Source organism: Callospermophilus lateralis, chromosome 16 (assembly GCF_048772815.1).
Source record: "Callospermophilus lateralis isolate mCalLat2 chromosome 16, mCalLat2.hap1, whole genome shotgun sequence".
NCBI lineage: Eukaryota > Metazoa > Chordata > Mammalia > Rodentia > Sciuridae > Callospermophilus > Callospermophilus lateralis.
In genome coordinates, this window is record NC_135320.1 from 18,218,648 (window position 1) to 18,236,203 (window position 17,556).

At 37.5% G+C, this 17,556-nt stretch overlaps 1 protein-coding gene across 1 annotated transcript in view; it reads left to right on the forward strand.

The window, feature by feature from the left end:
- Rp1 (RP1 axonemal microtubule associated) overlaps nt 1–17,556 on the forward strand; it is a 148,565-nt gene that overhangs the window by 44,275 nt on the left and 86,734 nt on the right. Inside the window, exon 7 of the mRNA XM_076836283.1 lies at nt 9,827–9,905. Within this exon, the coding sequence (XP_076692398.1) occupies nt 9,827–9,905 (79 nt within the window). The remainder of the gene's footprint in view (nt 1–9,826; nt 9,906–17,556) is intronic.

Consider the following 17,556-nt stretch of genomic DNA (forward strand, 5'->3'; position numbering starts at 1 on the left):
TGGATAGGAAATACTCTATAGATGTCTGTTAGTTCCATGTTATTAATTGTATTTTTTAGTTCTGTAGAATCTCAGTTTATGTTTGGTTATCTATCCATGGTGAGAGAAGTGTGTTAAAATCACCTAGTTATTGTATATGATCTATCTGATTCTTAATATTGAGAAGGGTTTGTTTGATGTATGTAGATGCTCTGTTGTTTGGGGCATAAATATTTATAATTATTATATCCTTTTGATGTATAATTCCCTTAAGCAGTATGAAGTGACCTTCTTTGTCTCTTGTGATTAATTTTGGCTTGAAGGCCACTTTATCTGATATGAGAATAGCTACCCCTGTTTGTTTATGAGTCCCATTTGAATGGTATCTCTTTTCCCATCCTTTCTCCTTCAGTCTGTGGATGTCTTTGCCTGTGAAATGATGACTCTCTTGCTGACAGCATATTGTTGGGTCTTGTTTCTTAATCCATCAGCCAACATGTTTTTAAGTTGAACACTTTAGACCATTTACATTTGATGTTATTATTGACAGTTGTTTTTTTATTCCCTGCCATTTTGATTTATTTCTAATTTTTAAATAGGACTTGATTCTCCTTTAATTGATGATTCTTCTAGTCATTCTTCCTATGCTGGTTTTCTTTTTTGTTTTTTATTTGTTCTTCATGAAATATTTAATTGAGTCTGTTTTAAAGTGCAGGGTTTCTAGTTATGATTTTTTTTGCTTCTGTATATCATGGAAGGTTTTTATTTCACGTTCAATTTTGAAGTTTAATTTTGCTGAGTATAGTATTCTTGGTTGGCATCCATTTTCTTTCAGAACTTGGTATATATTATTTCAAGCCCCTCTTGGCTGTTAAGTGTATGGTTGAGAAATCAGTTGAAATTGGGATTGGTTTACCCCTGAATATGGCCAACCATTTTTATCTTACAGTTACAAAATTCTATCCTTATTTTGTTTGTGAGGCATTTTTGTTAAATATGTCTTAGAGTGGATCTTTTGTGACTTTTGTGTATTGGAGTTCTATATGCCTCTTGTATTTGAATATCCATCTCATTTTTAAGGTCTAGAACTTTTTCAATTATTATTTTATTGAAAAGATTGTATATTACCTGTAGCATGTATTTCAGAGCCTTAAGACAATGCCTCTTACATTTGATCTCTTAATGTTATCCCAGATTTCTTGAATATTCTGTTCATCGTCTCTGAACATTTCTTCTTCATGGTCAGCTTTATTTTCAAAATTATATACCTTGTCTTTGAGGCCTGAAAATCTGTGTTCAAAGTTGTCTAATCTATTGGTGATGCTTTCCACTGAATTTTAATTTTGGTTTATTGAGTCTTTCATTTATAGGATTTCTGCTTGACTCTTTTTCAGAATCTCTGTTTGTTTATTAAAATGGTCTTTCACTTCCTGGATTTGTTAATTTCACTCCTTACATCTTCTTTTAACTCATAGAACATTTTTAACTATGAAAATTCTAAATGCTTTCTCAGACATTTCCTCCACTGTGGTGTCCATGGAGTCAATTGTTGAAGCATCCTGGGCTGTTTGGGATGGCTTGCTGCCTCACTTTTTCATATTGTTTGTATGTCTACCCATCTATTGGTGTAGTTCTTACTTTTTTTTTTTTTTTAAGCAAGGGACTACTTTGTGTGCTTGTTTCCCTTAAGAGCCCCGAGTTGGGTGATATATCTAAGCCAATATGTGACCTCTGTTGATCCCAATATCAGGACTACTTTGAGATGTCACTGGACCTTATTTACTATAATCATTTCAGGGTCAAGCCGCATACTCTTCAACCTTATGAGAAACAAAGACTTGTTGCTCTTGTTTTCCATGTTTTCTCAAATCCAGATATAAACTTGTAATGAAGTTCTGGAACAGGCCAAAAATTTAGTTACTAAATTTAGTAAAATTACTAAAACCCTAAGTGAGACCTAGACAAAAGAAGAAAGACTGGACAAAAAAGAGAGGGGAAAAGAGAGAAAGGAGAGAGAGAGAAAAGATATTAAAAAATGATTCACGTCAATCTAGAAATCAGAAATAGGAGAGAGAGAGAGAGAGAGAGAGAGAGAGAGAGAGAGAGAGAGAACTCTTAAGCTCACTCACTTAAAGTCAAATATCCATCCAGTGGACATTTGAAATAGTAGCAGATAAATAATACAAGAGGATGAGCTAGGAAAACAAAGAAGATTGATTCTAATTAATGATTTAAACCATTAGATGAAATACATTCAATTGGGTTGAAGGTACAGTGTTGGCTATTGGGGTAACAACTATCATTCCAGAGTTATTTATATGATCAAAGTTGATGTTGGTGTTATTTATAGTAAACCATGTCCAGGTGAAGAATATTCTTGTTGAATCCTGGTTTGGATTTCATTGCGGTTTAGACATTTAGCAAATGTCCATCATTCTCTTTGGCTGTGGATCTCTCCAGAGTTGCCCCTACAGGAGCCAATTCACTAGTTGCTATGAATCTCGCACCAGCTGGTTCTGGTTTATCAGCTCAGGGATATGCAGCTGACTGCTTGGAGGGTGCAGTGTCATGGCTTGGTTGATTTTATTATTTGCAGGAGTTCAGTCTGCAGGCTTTGGAGCATTTTTGTGATTGCTCTGCTTCATTTTGTACCTGCTCCCCTCTATAGGGTCCTTTTTGTGGTGGTGAAGATCCTGGAGGCTGTCTGTGAGCTCAGGAACTCTGGTTGTGGGTTTTCTGCAGGTGTTTTGTGATGCAAAACTATCCCCCCAGCTGATGCTGCTCTCTGTAAAGCTGTAGTAAAGAGACTCAGTGGTTCACTGGGTTCTGGCTTCCACTGCCCCAGGTGTGAATGGTGGGTGCTGATTCCCTCTGTTTACTGTGTCTGATGCAAGGTCCTGCCAGTATCCAAACAGTGCCGTTTCACTCGCCAGTCATGATCACAGGTCAGGCTATGAGTGGTTGAGGCTGGGAGTAGCTGCTTCTTATTGTCTTTGTTCTGGTAAGTTTTTGCCTGCACTGATCTCTTTCAAGCTATCTTTGCAGGTGCCTTCAGCTTAAGTGTCCTGGGTATACAGGGAACTTATCCTAGCCACTTCTGTCTATGGCTGCCACTATCCAGGAACCTGGTTTCCATGTCACTGGATATTCAGGCAACTTCCCTCTGGTAAGGTCTCTTGATCCCAGGACCATTCCTAGGCTTCCCGTGGTGCCTCCCTGCAATGTTGTGGTTGAGGTCTGCTGAGTTCACCTTCCTCTGCTTGGGATAAAGCTGTTTCTTTGCTCTCTCTGTTTGAGCCAAGCAGATGCTATGCACTTTCTGCCCTTGCCTGGATCACGGAGACTGAGCAGAGTTATGTGCATCTCCAGGCAAAGGTTCACTTTGCCCCACTCTTCTTGTTTGTGGTGAGGAGGAGAGGGAGGGGTTTCAGCAATTTTTGGCTAGTAGTAGTTCTTCTAGAAGTTCTTTCTGGCCAGATTCTTAAAAGGTCCTCTGCAGGGGACTTCCCTCTGGTTTAATTTGCAATTAAAGACCCTGTGCTGATTTAAGGGAGCAACTGTTTTACTGAGAGCTGCACAGAATGACTTTGGACCCTCAGCTCAGTTTCTTTTCAATACTGACTTTAAGCTTGTTTGCTCTGGTTTAAGGGCCATGTGGTTACTGTCAGACTTAAGTGGGTGAGCTTAAGAGTTTTTTCACTCCCTCTCTCTCTTTTTTCCTCTCTGTTGCTCCTCTCCCTTCATCTCCCCTGATTAGAGTTGGGGGTTAGGGAGCTTTGAGTTTATTTTGTACTCTGATAACCTATCTTCAAGTCTCTCCAGGTCTCAGACTTTGCAAAATTGAGTCTTAGAGCATTGATTTTGTCACTCACCTTTCAATTTTTCTTTTCCTTTGCGGCCTTCTTTCTGTGTTGTGAGGAGATTGGGACTTGCTGCCTAGCTCACTTCTGCCATCTTTAGCAGAAATTTTATTTTTAAGTTTTTTAGAAACTGCCATAATTTATATATATATATATTTTTTCCCAGTGCTGGGCATTGAATCCAGGGCTTTCCCACATGTTAGGCAGGTGCTTTGAGCTAAATCCTCAGCCTGCTGTGATGTTTTTGATAGTGATTACACCATTTTAAAGTCCAAGAGTTCTCATTTCTTCACATCCTTGCCAAGGCTTGTTAATTTTTAAAAACAGTCACCATTTTTGTGGATATGGGTGATATCTCATTGTGGTTTAGGTTTGCATTTCTCTACTATTTAGTGATGTTGAGCTTCTTTCTTATACTTATTGATCACTTGCATATCATGGTTAGAGAAATTGAATTCAAATCCTTTGCCAACTTTTCAATTGGTTTATTCTTTTTCTGCTGTTGAATTATAGAAGTTCTTTGTGTATTTAGGACCTTAAGCCTTTATTCTTTATACTTTTCCATCTCTTCAATAGAAACTGGCTTCTAGCCTGCTTGTTTTGGGGCACTGATGACTTTGGCACACTCTAATCTCCTTCAAGAAATGAAAAAGTAAAGGTTTAAGGTACAGAATACATGAAGAACCATATTTGAATTCCCTGTTGATTAAATTATACCTCCATTTCATTAGGGTAAATTTATAATTAATCTTGTTATATTTTTTAAGAACATATTCCTTTCTTCATTTTCTTTAACTTTCTTCTTCCCTAACATTGGACAAGAACCAGGTCTCCCAGTATTCTCAGACTTGTTTCATGTAGGAAATGAACTCACCAATAAGCTTGGTTAGAGATTTTAGTGTGCTTTTCAAACCTTTATGTTTGTCCAAACTGCTTTGTTTTTAATAGCCTCCAGAGGATTATGGTGTGCCAAATTCACCAGTGCCCCCAAACAAGCAGGCTAGAAGCCAGTCCCTCAAAAAGCAGCTGGGAATGTTGGGATGCTAGATGGGTGAGCTAGTTTCTTCTCTCCTCAGGGAAAACCTGGGAGCTAGAGTTTGTTTCCCACTTCCTCTGTACTAAGGTTAGGAGAGGATCTGAGACCAATATCTGCACTAATGTTCTGACCACACATTTTCAGCCTATTACTTTGTTCTTTGATGCCCCCAGGAGCCCTCTAAACGCATGGTTCCATCAGCTTTCAGGGACAGGTGGGTGAGCTGGAGGCTGGGTTCCATCTCTGGAGCAAGATAGGGGAAAGAGCCGCATGAAATGTCCAGATACCCGTCCAGGTGCTCAGTGGTCTGCTGACTGCTTGTTCTGTCAGTTCCTAGATGCATGCTAAAGCAACAGCTGGGTAAGCTGGGACAATAGGTGTGTGGTCAGATCTTTTCCAGGGACAGACTGAGAACTGGACGTTTTTGCCTATTCACTTTGTGCTAATGGCTCTGGGGATAGCTGCTGAACGTGTTCCGGTACCCATTTGAAATCATCTCTTGGTTCTCTGTGGCCCTGAGGGATCTTCACATGCTGAGCCCCTAACCTTTGAGAGCTAGGTGATTTGGGAGCCAGTCCTTAGAGTGGTAACTGTATAAGTTGGGGTGCTTAATGTGTGGACAGTCTCTTTCTAGGCACAAGTTAGAGACTTCATTTTATTACTGGGGTGAGCTAGCGTGTAAAGTCATGGGAAGTACCCACATGCACATTTTGTCCCCAGAAGTTTACTGGTTACCTGCTTCATTGACTCTCTGTCATAGGCTATGTAGAAGCTTGACCCTCAGGCAGCAACTGGAAAAGTGGGTAGCTAAACCCCCTGTTGGGAGAAATGGAAAATTGGACATTTTTCTCTGCTCACTGCATTAGATCCAGGGGGATCGTGACCTTGTTGATCTGTGTAGTCTCAGGGGATTTGCGAATGTTGAGCCTCATCTGTTCTCAGAGGTAGTTGATTCAGGAGCTATTCTCTCAATTGGCAACTATTAAAGTAGGGGTGCTCTATTCATGGTCCCCAAACTTCACTCTTCAGGAAGCAGTTAGGAGTTGGGGATTCCCTCTTGACCATGCAGCACTATTTCCAGGCTATGTTTCTTGCATGACTCAATTTCCCCTACCCGTTTCCATGTAGATGTTTTCTCAGCGCCAGCATGTGGAAAACTTTTAACAAATTTCTGGATCTTTCTCCAAAGGAATTGGTCTATGTATAGTTGTTCATCTGATATAGGAGTGTTGAAAGTTGGAACCTTCCTATTTTGCTGTTACTTGGCTAAATACTTATTTAAAGAGCAACTTTGTTTATTTTTCGCATACTTATAGATTTTCCAGTTTCTTTCTGCTTTTGTTTCTGGTCTTGTTCCACTGGGCTCGAAAAAGGTTCTTCGTATGATTTTAACTTTATTGAATTTGTTGTGACTTTTGTGTCCTAATTTGTGATCTATTGTGAAGAATTTTTTTTATGTGTGTTTGAGAAGGATACATATTCACCTATTGGTGATGGTTCTATATGTCTGTTAGGTTCAGGTGGTCTGTGGTGTTGCTTTCTCTGTTTCTTTATTGATGTTTTTATTTCATGGCTCTATCCATTATGGAAAGTGCAGCATTGAAGTTTTCTGCATTATTGTGTGGCTATTTCTCCTTTCAATTCTGTCACCATTTGCTTTTTACATATGTGAGCTTTGATGTTAGCTCCATACATATTTATAAATGTTGTATCTTCCTGGGGAATCAACACTTTATTCATTGTGTCATGTCTTTTTTTTTTTTTTTTTTGTCTTTTTGTAACAGTTTTTGACTAACACTCTATTTTGTTTGATATAAGTATTGCTATGTTCTTTTTTTAGTTCCAATTTGCATGAAATATCTCTTCCCAGCCTTTCACTTTCAGCCTAAGTGTCTGAGGATCTAAATTGAATCTATTGTAAATAGTAGGGAGTCAGATTTTGTTTTTTAAATCCATTTAGCCTATTCATGATTTTTGATTGTGAAGTTAATCCATTTACACTTAAAGGATTTACCAATAGTGAAGGACTTACTATTGTCATTTAGTTAATTGATTTCTGTATATCTTGTAGCTTTTACCTGGTTCCCTTTTCTCTTTCATGGCTTTTTTTTTGGTATTTTATTGATATTTTCCTAGTGACCTGCTTGATTCCCTTCTTTTCATTTGTATTCTATAGATATTTTCTATGTGGTTACCAATGTGATTATATAAAAACATCTTCAACTTCTAACAATCTATTTTATTTTTTCTCTTTTCAATATTTTTTATTGATGCATTACAGTTGCACACAATGGTGGAATTTGTCATATATTTTGTTCAAAAAAGCTCTCTATCCCTTTCTCATTTATTTCTTCATGTCCCAGAATGTGTATGTTGGTCACTTGATGGAGTTCTGGAAGTCTGTCTCTTTTCAATTTCCTTCTTTCTTTTTTTCTTGTTCTCCTGACTCAATGATTTCAAATTACCCACCTTAAAGTGATGTGAGTCATCGTCTTCTTTATCACGTCTGATGTAGAACCCTTCTGGTGACATTTTCCATTCAGTTATTAGCAGCAGCAGAAGAGAAAGGGGTAGGCAGTATTTCTCTTTGGTTGTCCCTTGTAGCTTCTATCTTTTATTGATATTTTACTGAGGCCCGATTTTCCTGATTTCTTTAGTTATCTGTTAGTGTTTAGCTCATTTTGCATCATTAAGATAGATGTTTAAAACCTTTTTTTTTTTTCCCCAGGAAACTTAGTGAAACACATTTCTATGAAGTTTTTTTTTTTTTGTTCCTTTTATTGGGTCCTGTTTTCCTCCTTCTCTGTAGGCCTTGAGATCTCTTGTTGAGTTTTCGGCATCTCATAGTTGTTGAGGACAGGGGAAATCTTGCACCCTTCTGCTCTCAAACCTTTTTTGGTGCCATGTCTTCTCTGTATACTTTTAACTGTCTTAATTTCCTTAAGTGCTTCTTCCTTATTTCTTATCTGAAGCCCATAGTCTCTCACTCCCTGCGTTATCTGCTTGTCCTACTGAAGGATCCCTGTAACCATAACAGGCTGCAGCCACAGCCTCTCTCGTCCTAGGATTGTAAACCCTGCTGTCATTCTCGTCATGGCGCTAAGCCAGGGGAGACTAAAGCAGTCTCTGGGCAGTCTCTAGGCAGACACATTTTGGACATACCCCATTCTTTTGTTTCTGTCCTGAGGGAGGATTTGGGGGATGGAGGGTTTCCTTCCTCTTGTCCTGCTAGGTAGGGGTGGGGCACAGGCAGGTAAACTTCCTTAAGTTTTGCTACTCTACTGAGATGGAGTCACTTCTTAAACACATTTTTCTAATTGGTTATACATGAGAGTAGAATGCATTTTGATACAGAGTACATATAGGGAATATAACTTTTCATTCTTCTGTTCCTGCATGGTGTAGAATCACACTGGTTGTGTTTATACACACACACACACACATAAGGTAATAATATGGGGTTCATTCTACTACCCTTCCTTATATCCCCTCTCCTCCCTTCACTCCCCTCTGCTTAATCCAAAATACCTCTATTCTTCCCTAGTCCCACCCCCCCTTTATTGTGAATCAGCATCCATATATCAGAGAAAACATTCGGCCTTTTGTTTTTTTTTCCTTTTTGTGTCTAGCTTCTTTTGCTTTGCATAATATTTGAGATGGAGTCACTCTTTGATTATGCATTGCCCTGAGTGCTACAGCTCTTTAAGTGGTCTTTAAATCAAAGAGAGTACTCTAGTCCTTGTGTTACTGTTAACTTGCCTCCATGGGGGAAGCAGGGACTAGAGCTTCCTAACTTGCCATGTGTCTCCCCTTGCTGTTGTTAATTTTTAAATCCCCCTCTTTCATTGTTCTATGTGAAACTGAATGCATTATATTATTCTACCATTATTACCTAATAGTATAAACAGAATACTTAGTATACATGCCTGCCTGCCTGTTCTTCCTTCCATCATATTTCGGTTTCTTTGATGACCCAACTAGTCCTATAACAGATTAGTTTGGTGGATAAAAGGATGACAGTATTACCCATTAAACTATAGCTAAACATGAGCTGTATTTTTTGCTAATGAATGCTAATGGTTTTGTTACCTATCATTTATACTCTTATCAGACCACTTCTGCCCAGGGAGAGTGGTTCAAAAGGAAAGTGGTCTTATGCTATGTCAGAGAAACTGAGCTCTAATCCCAGATCGGTGTCTCACTTGTATTGTCTGGAGCAAGGAAGTTTTGCTCTCACTGAACAATTTTTGAGGATAAAACGAAAGTATGTGAAAATATTTTGAAACATGTAGAACACTATACCATGCAAAGGTTTTTCTTCTTGATCATTTTCAATAGATTTTGCTATATTATGTATTTTTCTTACACCGAAATCTATAGCATTATCTTAGATTTTATCAAAAGTATTCTGTGATACTCACATTCATCCATTTTCTGAGTATATAAATTGTTGAAGTGTGACCATAGCACCTTTCTATTTGACAGCAGATTTGGCTTCAGGTAAATGACATACATTTCTAATATTTTTGTATTAGTATCTTAATATTACCTCAGAAGTATTATATCTTCAAATGCCCCATAAAAGTTCCTAAAAGTTTTCATTCTAGGATAGATAGGAGTTATTTACATTGAAATGAATACAAATTTTTAGAATATTTTATAATCATTATTGTTATGCTGTGATTATTTGAAAAATACAGTTGTAGAGAGTCCTCAAATGTATGCTCACATACTAAAAATTTTCAATAAAGTAGAGGAGTATATTTAAAAATTTATTATATTCTATAAATAAATGTTACTCTTTTATTCATACTTTCTTAACATAGAGATTTATATATTTAGTCAAAGAACGTACTTTTTACAATTAACTTTTACTACATATTAATTTATACTCTTGATAGGAATCAGAATGACAATCTAGATCCAATTGTACTGTTTTGATTGGTTATAGACGGATGCCTTCTTCCTAGAAGCTGTACACCTTGGAGATTTGTACAAGATTGTAATTGGCCACAATGGACTTGGCCCAGGTAAGGCTCTTCCACAGAGTTAATGAAGGTCTGGTTCTACTCTATTTATGTGAAATCCTATACAAGACTTGAAAATAATGTGTGAAAGTTGTAGGAAACAAACTTCCAAGTATGGACTATGTGAAATAAAAATATTGGTCCCAAATGTCTTTTAAAATAGATGTGTTTCTCTCCAAGATGACATAGGCTTGGCTACGTTGATGGATAGGCCTGGAATGCTAGAAAGAGCGATTCAAAGAAATAGAAGGAATTTGGGATGATTTGTATGCGGTGCCAATAGCAGACCAGTGGAAGCAGCCGTAGGGTCACTTGGTGGTGATATCCCTTGAAGGCTGGTGATTGTCCAGCTGTGGTACCTTAAGGTTGCCTTGGTGAGGAGGTCTCAGAGGTGTTTCCTGCTGCCATCTTGTTCATGTTTCATCCCATGTTTCCTCTCAGCTTTGTTAGACGACCGACACATCTTCCTAATGAATTCGTTTTCCTTAAAGCAACCATGACATAAACAGACTCCATTGACAAAGCAGAGCACTAAAAGGGACATTACAAAAAAGGATAAAAAAAACAAACAAAACAACTAACACAATAACAAACTTGTTGACTAAAATGTGTCAAGGTATGATTTTCACGTTAAGGATAAAATTCTCGGGCTGGGGTGGTGGCTCAGTGTTAAGGTGCTTGCTCAGCATGTGTGAGATCATTGGGTTTGATTCTTAGCACCACATATAAATAAATGAACAAAATAAAGCCCAACAGCATTTCTTTGCTGAGCATGGTGGTACATACCTGTAAATTCAGCTCTCAGATGGCTGAGGCAGGAAAATCACAAGTTCAAGGCTATCCCTCAGTCACCACCCCCCCCTCAAAAAAAAAAAAAGAATAAAAGAAATTCATTTCTTATAGCTCTCTAGTTCTGGAGGTCCTGTAGTCTGGGAAGTCAAGATCAAAGTGACGGCAGTGGGGTGGGAATATGGGTCCATGGTAGACTGCTTGGTATTTAGGAGGCCCAGCACAACAAAAAATAAAAAACAAACAAACAAAAAAAAAAAACAAAAAAAAAAAAAGAAAGAAAGAAAATGTAGGCACAAAATTACACGTGTACTGAACATGTATATACAATTTTTTTTGTTGTTATTCCTAAAATGATATAGTATCATAACTCCTTATATAGCATTAACCTTGTATTTAGTATTATATCTAGAGATGATTTAAAGGATATGGGAGGATATGTGTAGGCTTCATGTAAATACTGTACCATTTTATATATAAGACTTGTGCATCCATAGAGTTTGGTATCCTTGTTGGGTGGTGGTCCTAAAACCAATCCATCAGGGATAACATGAGATAAGTCTCCACTTTCTAGATTTCCTTCAAGGGGTGGTGGGGAGAAAATTCTTTGAGCAGATTTAAATGAATAGGAATATAAAAACAAATTTTCTCCTTTAATCCTGTGGACTTCTAGGATTTTCAGCATAGAGAATACATGACTGACTATTAGGAATAATAATGTGATTTATGAAGTTCAAAGGTATATTCAAAACCTCACTTCCACTGTTGTTCTGTAGGAAATCCAGTTTTTCTCCTACTACACTCTTAACATAAAACACTTCTCTGACCAAATGAGTGGGGTTTTGTTGTTGTTTTCTTCAACAGAAATTTCCTGGTGGATACCTATCAGGTGTCTTACCGCTTAATTCAATTCTGACCCTATCTACCTGGGGTTAGTTACCCCAGAAGTTAAGGGCTTAGCTCTTTGAGACTGCCCCCATCTCACATGCTAATTTCAAGTCCGGGCCTCCAAAATGTCAGACCAAATGTTTACAATCAAATGGTTATACATTGTGGATTCCCTGGACTCTATTCAGTGATTTGCTAGAGTAACTCACAGTACTCAGGGAAACACCAACCTTTACTGGTTTATTGTAAAGGATATTACAAAGATACAGAAGAACAGCTAGCTTAAAAGGAACAAGGACTCAGATATTTGGGAAGAGTCCATTCCAGGTACCTCTCCTTCCTGGTAACTCTGTGTGTTCAGGAACCTTGGAAACTTCCTAAACTCTGTTCTCTTGGATTTTAAGGAGGCTTCATTACATATATATGATCAGTTAAATTATTGGACGCTGGTGATTGGCTCATCTTTCAGTCTTTTTTCTCTGTCCCAGAGGTCTGAAGGTGGATTTCTCAGGAGATCGATCCCCATCCAGGAGCTCTCTACTATCAATCATATAATAGCCTATTAAAAGATCTTGCTTTTGGAGATTCCAAGAATTTTAGTTTAGAATCTATGTGCCAGGAAACATGGAAGAAGAACAAAATACACATCCCTTATTGTAAATCATAATATCACAAGTGATTAAAGAATGAATAAAAGAAGAGAATTTGTGAATTGAGTAGATATTGTTACTAAACAGGTTGATGGTTATTTTCTTTTAGGACTGGAAACACATAATTGCAAACCCTCCTGGCTTTTAGAGTTTGTGTTGAGAGAGAAAGTTATTCTAATTGCCTTGCATCTAAATGTGACCTGATGCTTTTCTCTGGAGTCTTTTAAAATTCTATCTTTGTTCTCTATGTTAGGCATATTAATTATAATGTCTTGTTGGGAGTTTCCTTTTTGATCTTTTTTTTTGGGATTTTGAATGCCTCCTATATCTGGATGTCCATCTCATTTTCAAGTGTTAGAAAATTTTCTGTTATTATTTCCCTGAAGAGGTTTTCCATTCCATTAGCCTATATCTCACAACCTTCCTCAACTTTGATGATTCTTAAATTGTGCCTCTTTAGGTTATCCTAGAGTTCTTGTATATTCTGATCATGATTACTTCTTTTTTTTTAACACTGTCTGAATGTTCAAGGCTTGCCACTTTGTCTTCCAGCTCTGAAATTCTATCTTCAGCCTGGTCTACTCTATTAGAGAGCTTCAATTGAATATTTTATTTGATTCATTGTATCTTTAATCCAGTATTTTTTTTGGTTATTTTTTAATATTTCTATCTCCTTGAATTTCTCATTCATAGCCTATACTGACTTCCTTAATCCACTCAGTTGTTTTTCCTGTGTTCTCTTGGAATTCATTGATCATTCATATGAGTCTTTAAAATTCTTTATTGATATTTCCTCCACTTCAGCATCTTTGGGGTCAGTTTCTGGCGAAGTATGAACTTTAGGAGATGTTGTGTTACCTAGTTTTTTTCATATTTCTTGTATTCCTGTGATGGATTTTATGCATCTTTTAGGAAGGATTTCTCTTCCTCTATTATGTGTTGACCTTCTTAGGGTGTAGACTTCTTTTGCCAAAGTGTCCTTGAGTAATCTAGGTGAGACCCCCTTGTAAGTGTGGTATCCACAGCCTTTTTGTTTTTATTATCATTATTTTTATTATTTTGGTAATAGTGGATGTCTGTGAGTGGGACCAGAAGATCTATCTATATCCTACTTGGGGTCTGATCATTGGTTTGGGTTTTTGTCTTTTTTATTCTTTGTATTAAAGTACAGTTGAAGTTTGTGTGTGATTCACTTGTGTGTAGAGCAAGGTGTGCTATCTTTTGTCTAAGTTCAGTTCAGTAGCAAAGTCTCTACCTTGTGAATTTGTAGAGTCCCTGTAGGTTCTCAGCACCTCACAGAATAGAGAGAAACAAACAATTGTAACAACTGATGCAAACAATATGCAGCCTTAAAATAAATACCTGATTCCTACTGTGAGATCTACAACATTAATTATCTCAAAAGCAGGAAAGGCGAAGTCAGCAATTGTCAATAGCAACAAAACAATCAACAACCATGAACTAGATCTGAGCTTTAAAGCATATACAATAGGTGCCATGTTATCCACAGCAGTAATAATGGCAACAACATGAATGGTGGGGGCAGGAGTTATATAAATCAATTAGTTCCAAGAGATGGGGAAAATGTAGTTAAGAGAAAGGAATATGTGATAACAAGGTAGAAAAGAGTTTACAGTGTTTAAAAGGTGACAGAGGGATGTAGCAGTTTATGGTTATAAGGAAGGAGGTAGGAAAATAGGAAAAACAATGTAATGGGAGAATCAATCAGAGGAATCGTCTCCAATGAGGTAGTCAAAATAAGAGAATAGATGGTAACTGCCTATGCCCAACTTTTCATTTCTTCTTGGGCTATAAACAGAGAGGGGATGGGGGAACAAGAACACAGTTGTTTTTTTTTTTAACCCCTTCTTCTTTTATTGCTCAATAAACAGCCTAAGACTGAAGCAGGTTGAAATAACTCTCAGCTTCCCTCCTCTCCAGTGTAAGGTAGGGTGGAGGGGGAGGTACTGACAATTGGAGTTCTGTTTGCACAGACCAGATCAATGCACTCCTAGGATGGGACTGCAGTAGGGTTCTATGAGTGGAGTTCCTGTGATTGGTGCTTAGGTCTAATCAGGCATTAGGGTATTTTTTTGGGGGGGTGGTATCTGCTCTACAGAGACTAAATCAACAGACCTGTAGGGCCCAAAGTTACCTGTCTCTGCTGGGATTCTGGATCTCAGGAACCTCCGGGAGGTCTGATCCTGGGGCAGGCGAGCCAATCATCCATACGCTCTGCTGCCCCCAAAGCCTTCCCAGGCTCAGTCCCTGAGTGGATTCACATCCAGCTCTTCAGATTTCCAGCCCTCTCCTGCTGATCACATGAACTGCTAGACTCAAAGGAAATGCTGAGTTGGGCTCCCTTTCTTTTTTTCTGAATTGAATACCCCTGGGTACAATCTCTCTGTGCCTGTTTCACTCTCCTCTGCTGAGTATACCGTAGGCCAAACGGTAGGCACTTGCTGGTACAGTATGGCAGTGTTTGCTGTGATCTCTAGGATCCCACAGCAGTAGCTATAGCGCAGCTACCTCAAGATTACTGCCGCCTGTAGCTTTCTGCTTGCCAGTTGAGAAATACAGAGCACTTTTCGTACACCCATTCATGGTGCAGCCTCTGGATCAGCTAAGTAAGTTCAGGCTGCTTTTCTGATCTTAGGATTTTCCTTACCAAATCTTTTCAATGGGTTTTCCTCTCTCTGTGTCATTCCTGTGTTTGGTGCACACCCATCATGTGTCTTACGGCTTAATTCAATTTAATTCATCATGTGTCTTACGGCTTAATTCAACTATCTATCTGTAGTTGGTTACCCCAGAGGTTAAGGGATTCAGTGTACTTTCTTCTTTGTTCAGTGCATCCAGATTTCTGAATCTCTAAGACACTTTGTCCAATTCTGAATTTTAGTGAAATCCTACTTTCACCTGCCTCTCTATGAAACAATATACCCGTTGCTTGACTCCCAAGCTGCAGAGCAATTAGGTATGCAGACTTTCTCTAACCTGTCATCTTGAATCTCTAATTTTATATATTCAAATGTAATGTATGAATAATTCAGAGAAATTTATCTGCACCTTTTACTCAGTTTCCACTAATGTTAGCATCTTACAAAGCTGTAGTACAATATTGTTACCAGTATGTTGTTATTGATACAGTAGGACATAAAATTATACTACCTCAATATTATGTTTCTCTTCTTGCCTTTTTGCTACATTCACATCCCTTCTTCTTCCCCCTTCTCCTATCCCTTGTTCTTAACTTCTGGCAACGGTTAATCTATACTTTATTTCTAAAATTTCTTGAGAGTTATAAAAATGGAATTATATATTGTGTAATCTTTTAGTTTTGGCTTTTTTTCTTTATAATTTCCTAGAGACTTATTCAAGTTGTATTTATCAATAGTTGATTTTTTAAAAATTGCCTTTTGTACTCCAAAGTATGGATTTCCCTCAGTATGTTTAACCATTCACCTATTGAAAGACATCTAGATTGCTCAGTCTGGAGCTATGATGAATAAATCAAAAGGCCAAGGCCAAAATATATGGAATGGGTTGGGAGGAAAAGAATTGTGGTCAAGCAATGTAATATTTTGTGATTAATATTACTTAGTGTTATTTGAAAACCATACTAATTCAACTCATGAATTCTGTTTCCAGAAAGGTAGCCAAAAGAATTGATAAACATAAATAAAATGTTATGATCAAAATTGTGGATTTGGGGCTGGGGATGTGGCTCAAGCGGTAGCGCGCTTGCCCCGCGTGCGTGCGGCCTGTGTTCGATCCTCAGCACCACATACCAACAAAGATGTTGTGTCCACTGAGAACTAAAAAATAAAATATTTAAAAAAATTCTCTCTCTCTCTCTCTCTCTCTCTCTCTCTCTTTAAAAAAATTGTGGATTTATTAGGCATAATACCAAATTTCCCTATCTCATAATAGGAAAAAATTAAATATATTGTATATAATATTAATTATATATAACTATATATATTAATTACTTGGAGATTAAAGGCAAATGTAGATTAAGAAAACCAATTTTGCAAATACAGAAATGGAGGAGATATGATTTAACATCAGAATGGTATAAATTACTTAGGTGTTTTGGTTGACAGCTCAGTGTGAGTCAACTATATGAGGTGATGAGAAGAAAAGAATGTGAATTATCATGAATTCGGAAGCTGAGTATCTGGTTTCATAATCAAAGTACCTACTTTATTCTAGGTGTCATGGCTTTAGAAGGACTTAGATCTGAAAGCAATATAATTCTTGAAGTTGCTTTAAGTTTTTTTTCTTTTTCAAATTACCAAAATAGACAAGCTACCAGCTAACATTATCAAGAGGAGAAAGGGTGAAAATATAAACATACAAAATGAGAAATAACAATGGAAAAGGAGCTGTTAAAACAGGAAAAAAAATATTAGAGACTTTTTAGGCCTCTGTGCAGGTACATTTAACAAAGCTCTGATGAAAAGTATAATTTCCTAGGGATGTAATGGTTACCAAAATTGATAGAGATATAAAGTTTAGATAGGCTAAAGAAGAAATAGAGAAATTTATTAAAGAAATATTGTCCAAGAAAAGGACCAGGCTCAGATGATTTATAGGAAATATATTTTATGTGTTACATCAGTACACAGAAATGTTACAGAACTTTAAAAGCAATGGCTAATAATATTTAGGAAAAATGTAGGAATACTCATGTATAATGTCAAGTGAACAATGTAGATACATGTCTTGGGTAATCAATGCTCACTAGCTGGAATAACAAATCACCTCAAATGCTGAGAGGTTTCACGCAGCACGGGTTTGTTTGTTGTTCATATAGCAGTCTGATGCAAGCTTGAAATTCTCTCAGGCAGCTATTCTTCGAGCAGTGCATCACAGCTCTGGGTCCAGTCAATTTGCAGAGACTTCAGGTGCTCTATGGTTACCAAGGTCCCTACAGAAGGTGGAGTTGGTCAGAGATTCTTGAAGGATGTGTTTCAAGGCTAGGTCTGCAAGTGATGTACATTGTTTTTGTTCTCATTCCCTTGGCAAGAAATGAGTCATGAATCTCTACCTAATTTCAAGAGAGACTGAGAAATGTAGTCCATTTTTTTTTATAACTAGACAAAGGAAACAATACAGTAAGCAACTGGCTTCTGTGTGCCACAGCAGAGCACCAAACTCTTTATTTTGATATATTGTACCTGCACATAGCATAATTTGGTCTAATTCATTCCCTCATTTCCCTCTTTGCCCTTCTGTCTGCCCTTTATCTAATTCCTATTTTCTATTCTATTGGTCTCCCTTTTATTTTTATGATAAGGAACATCAGTAGAATTTCTCTGTAG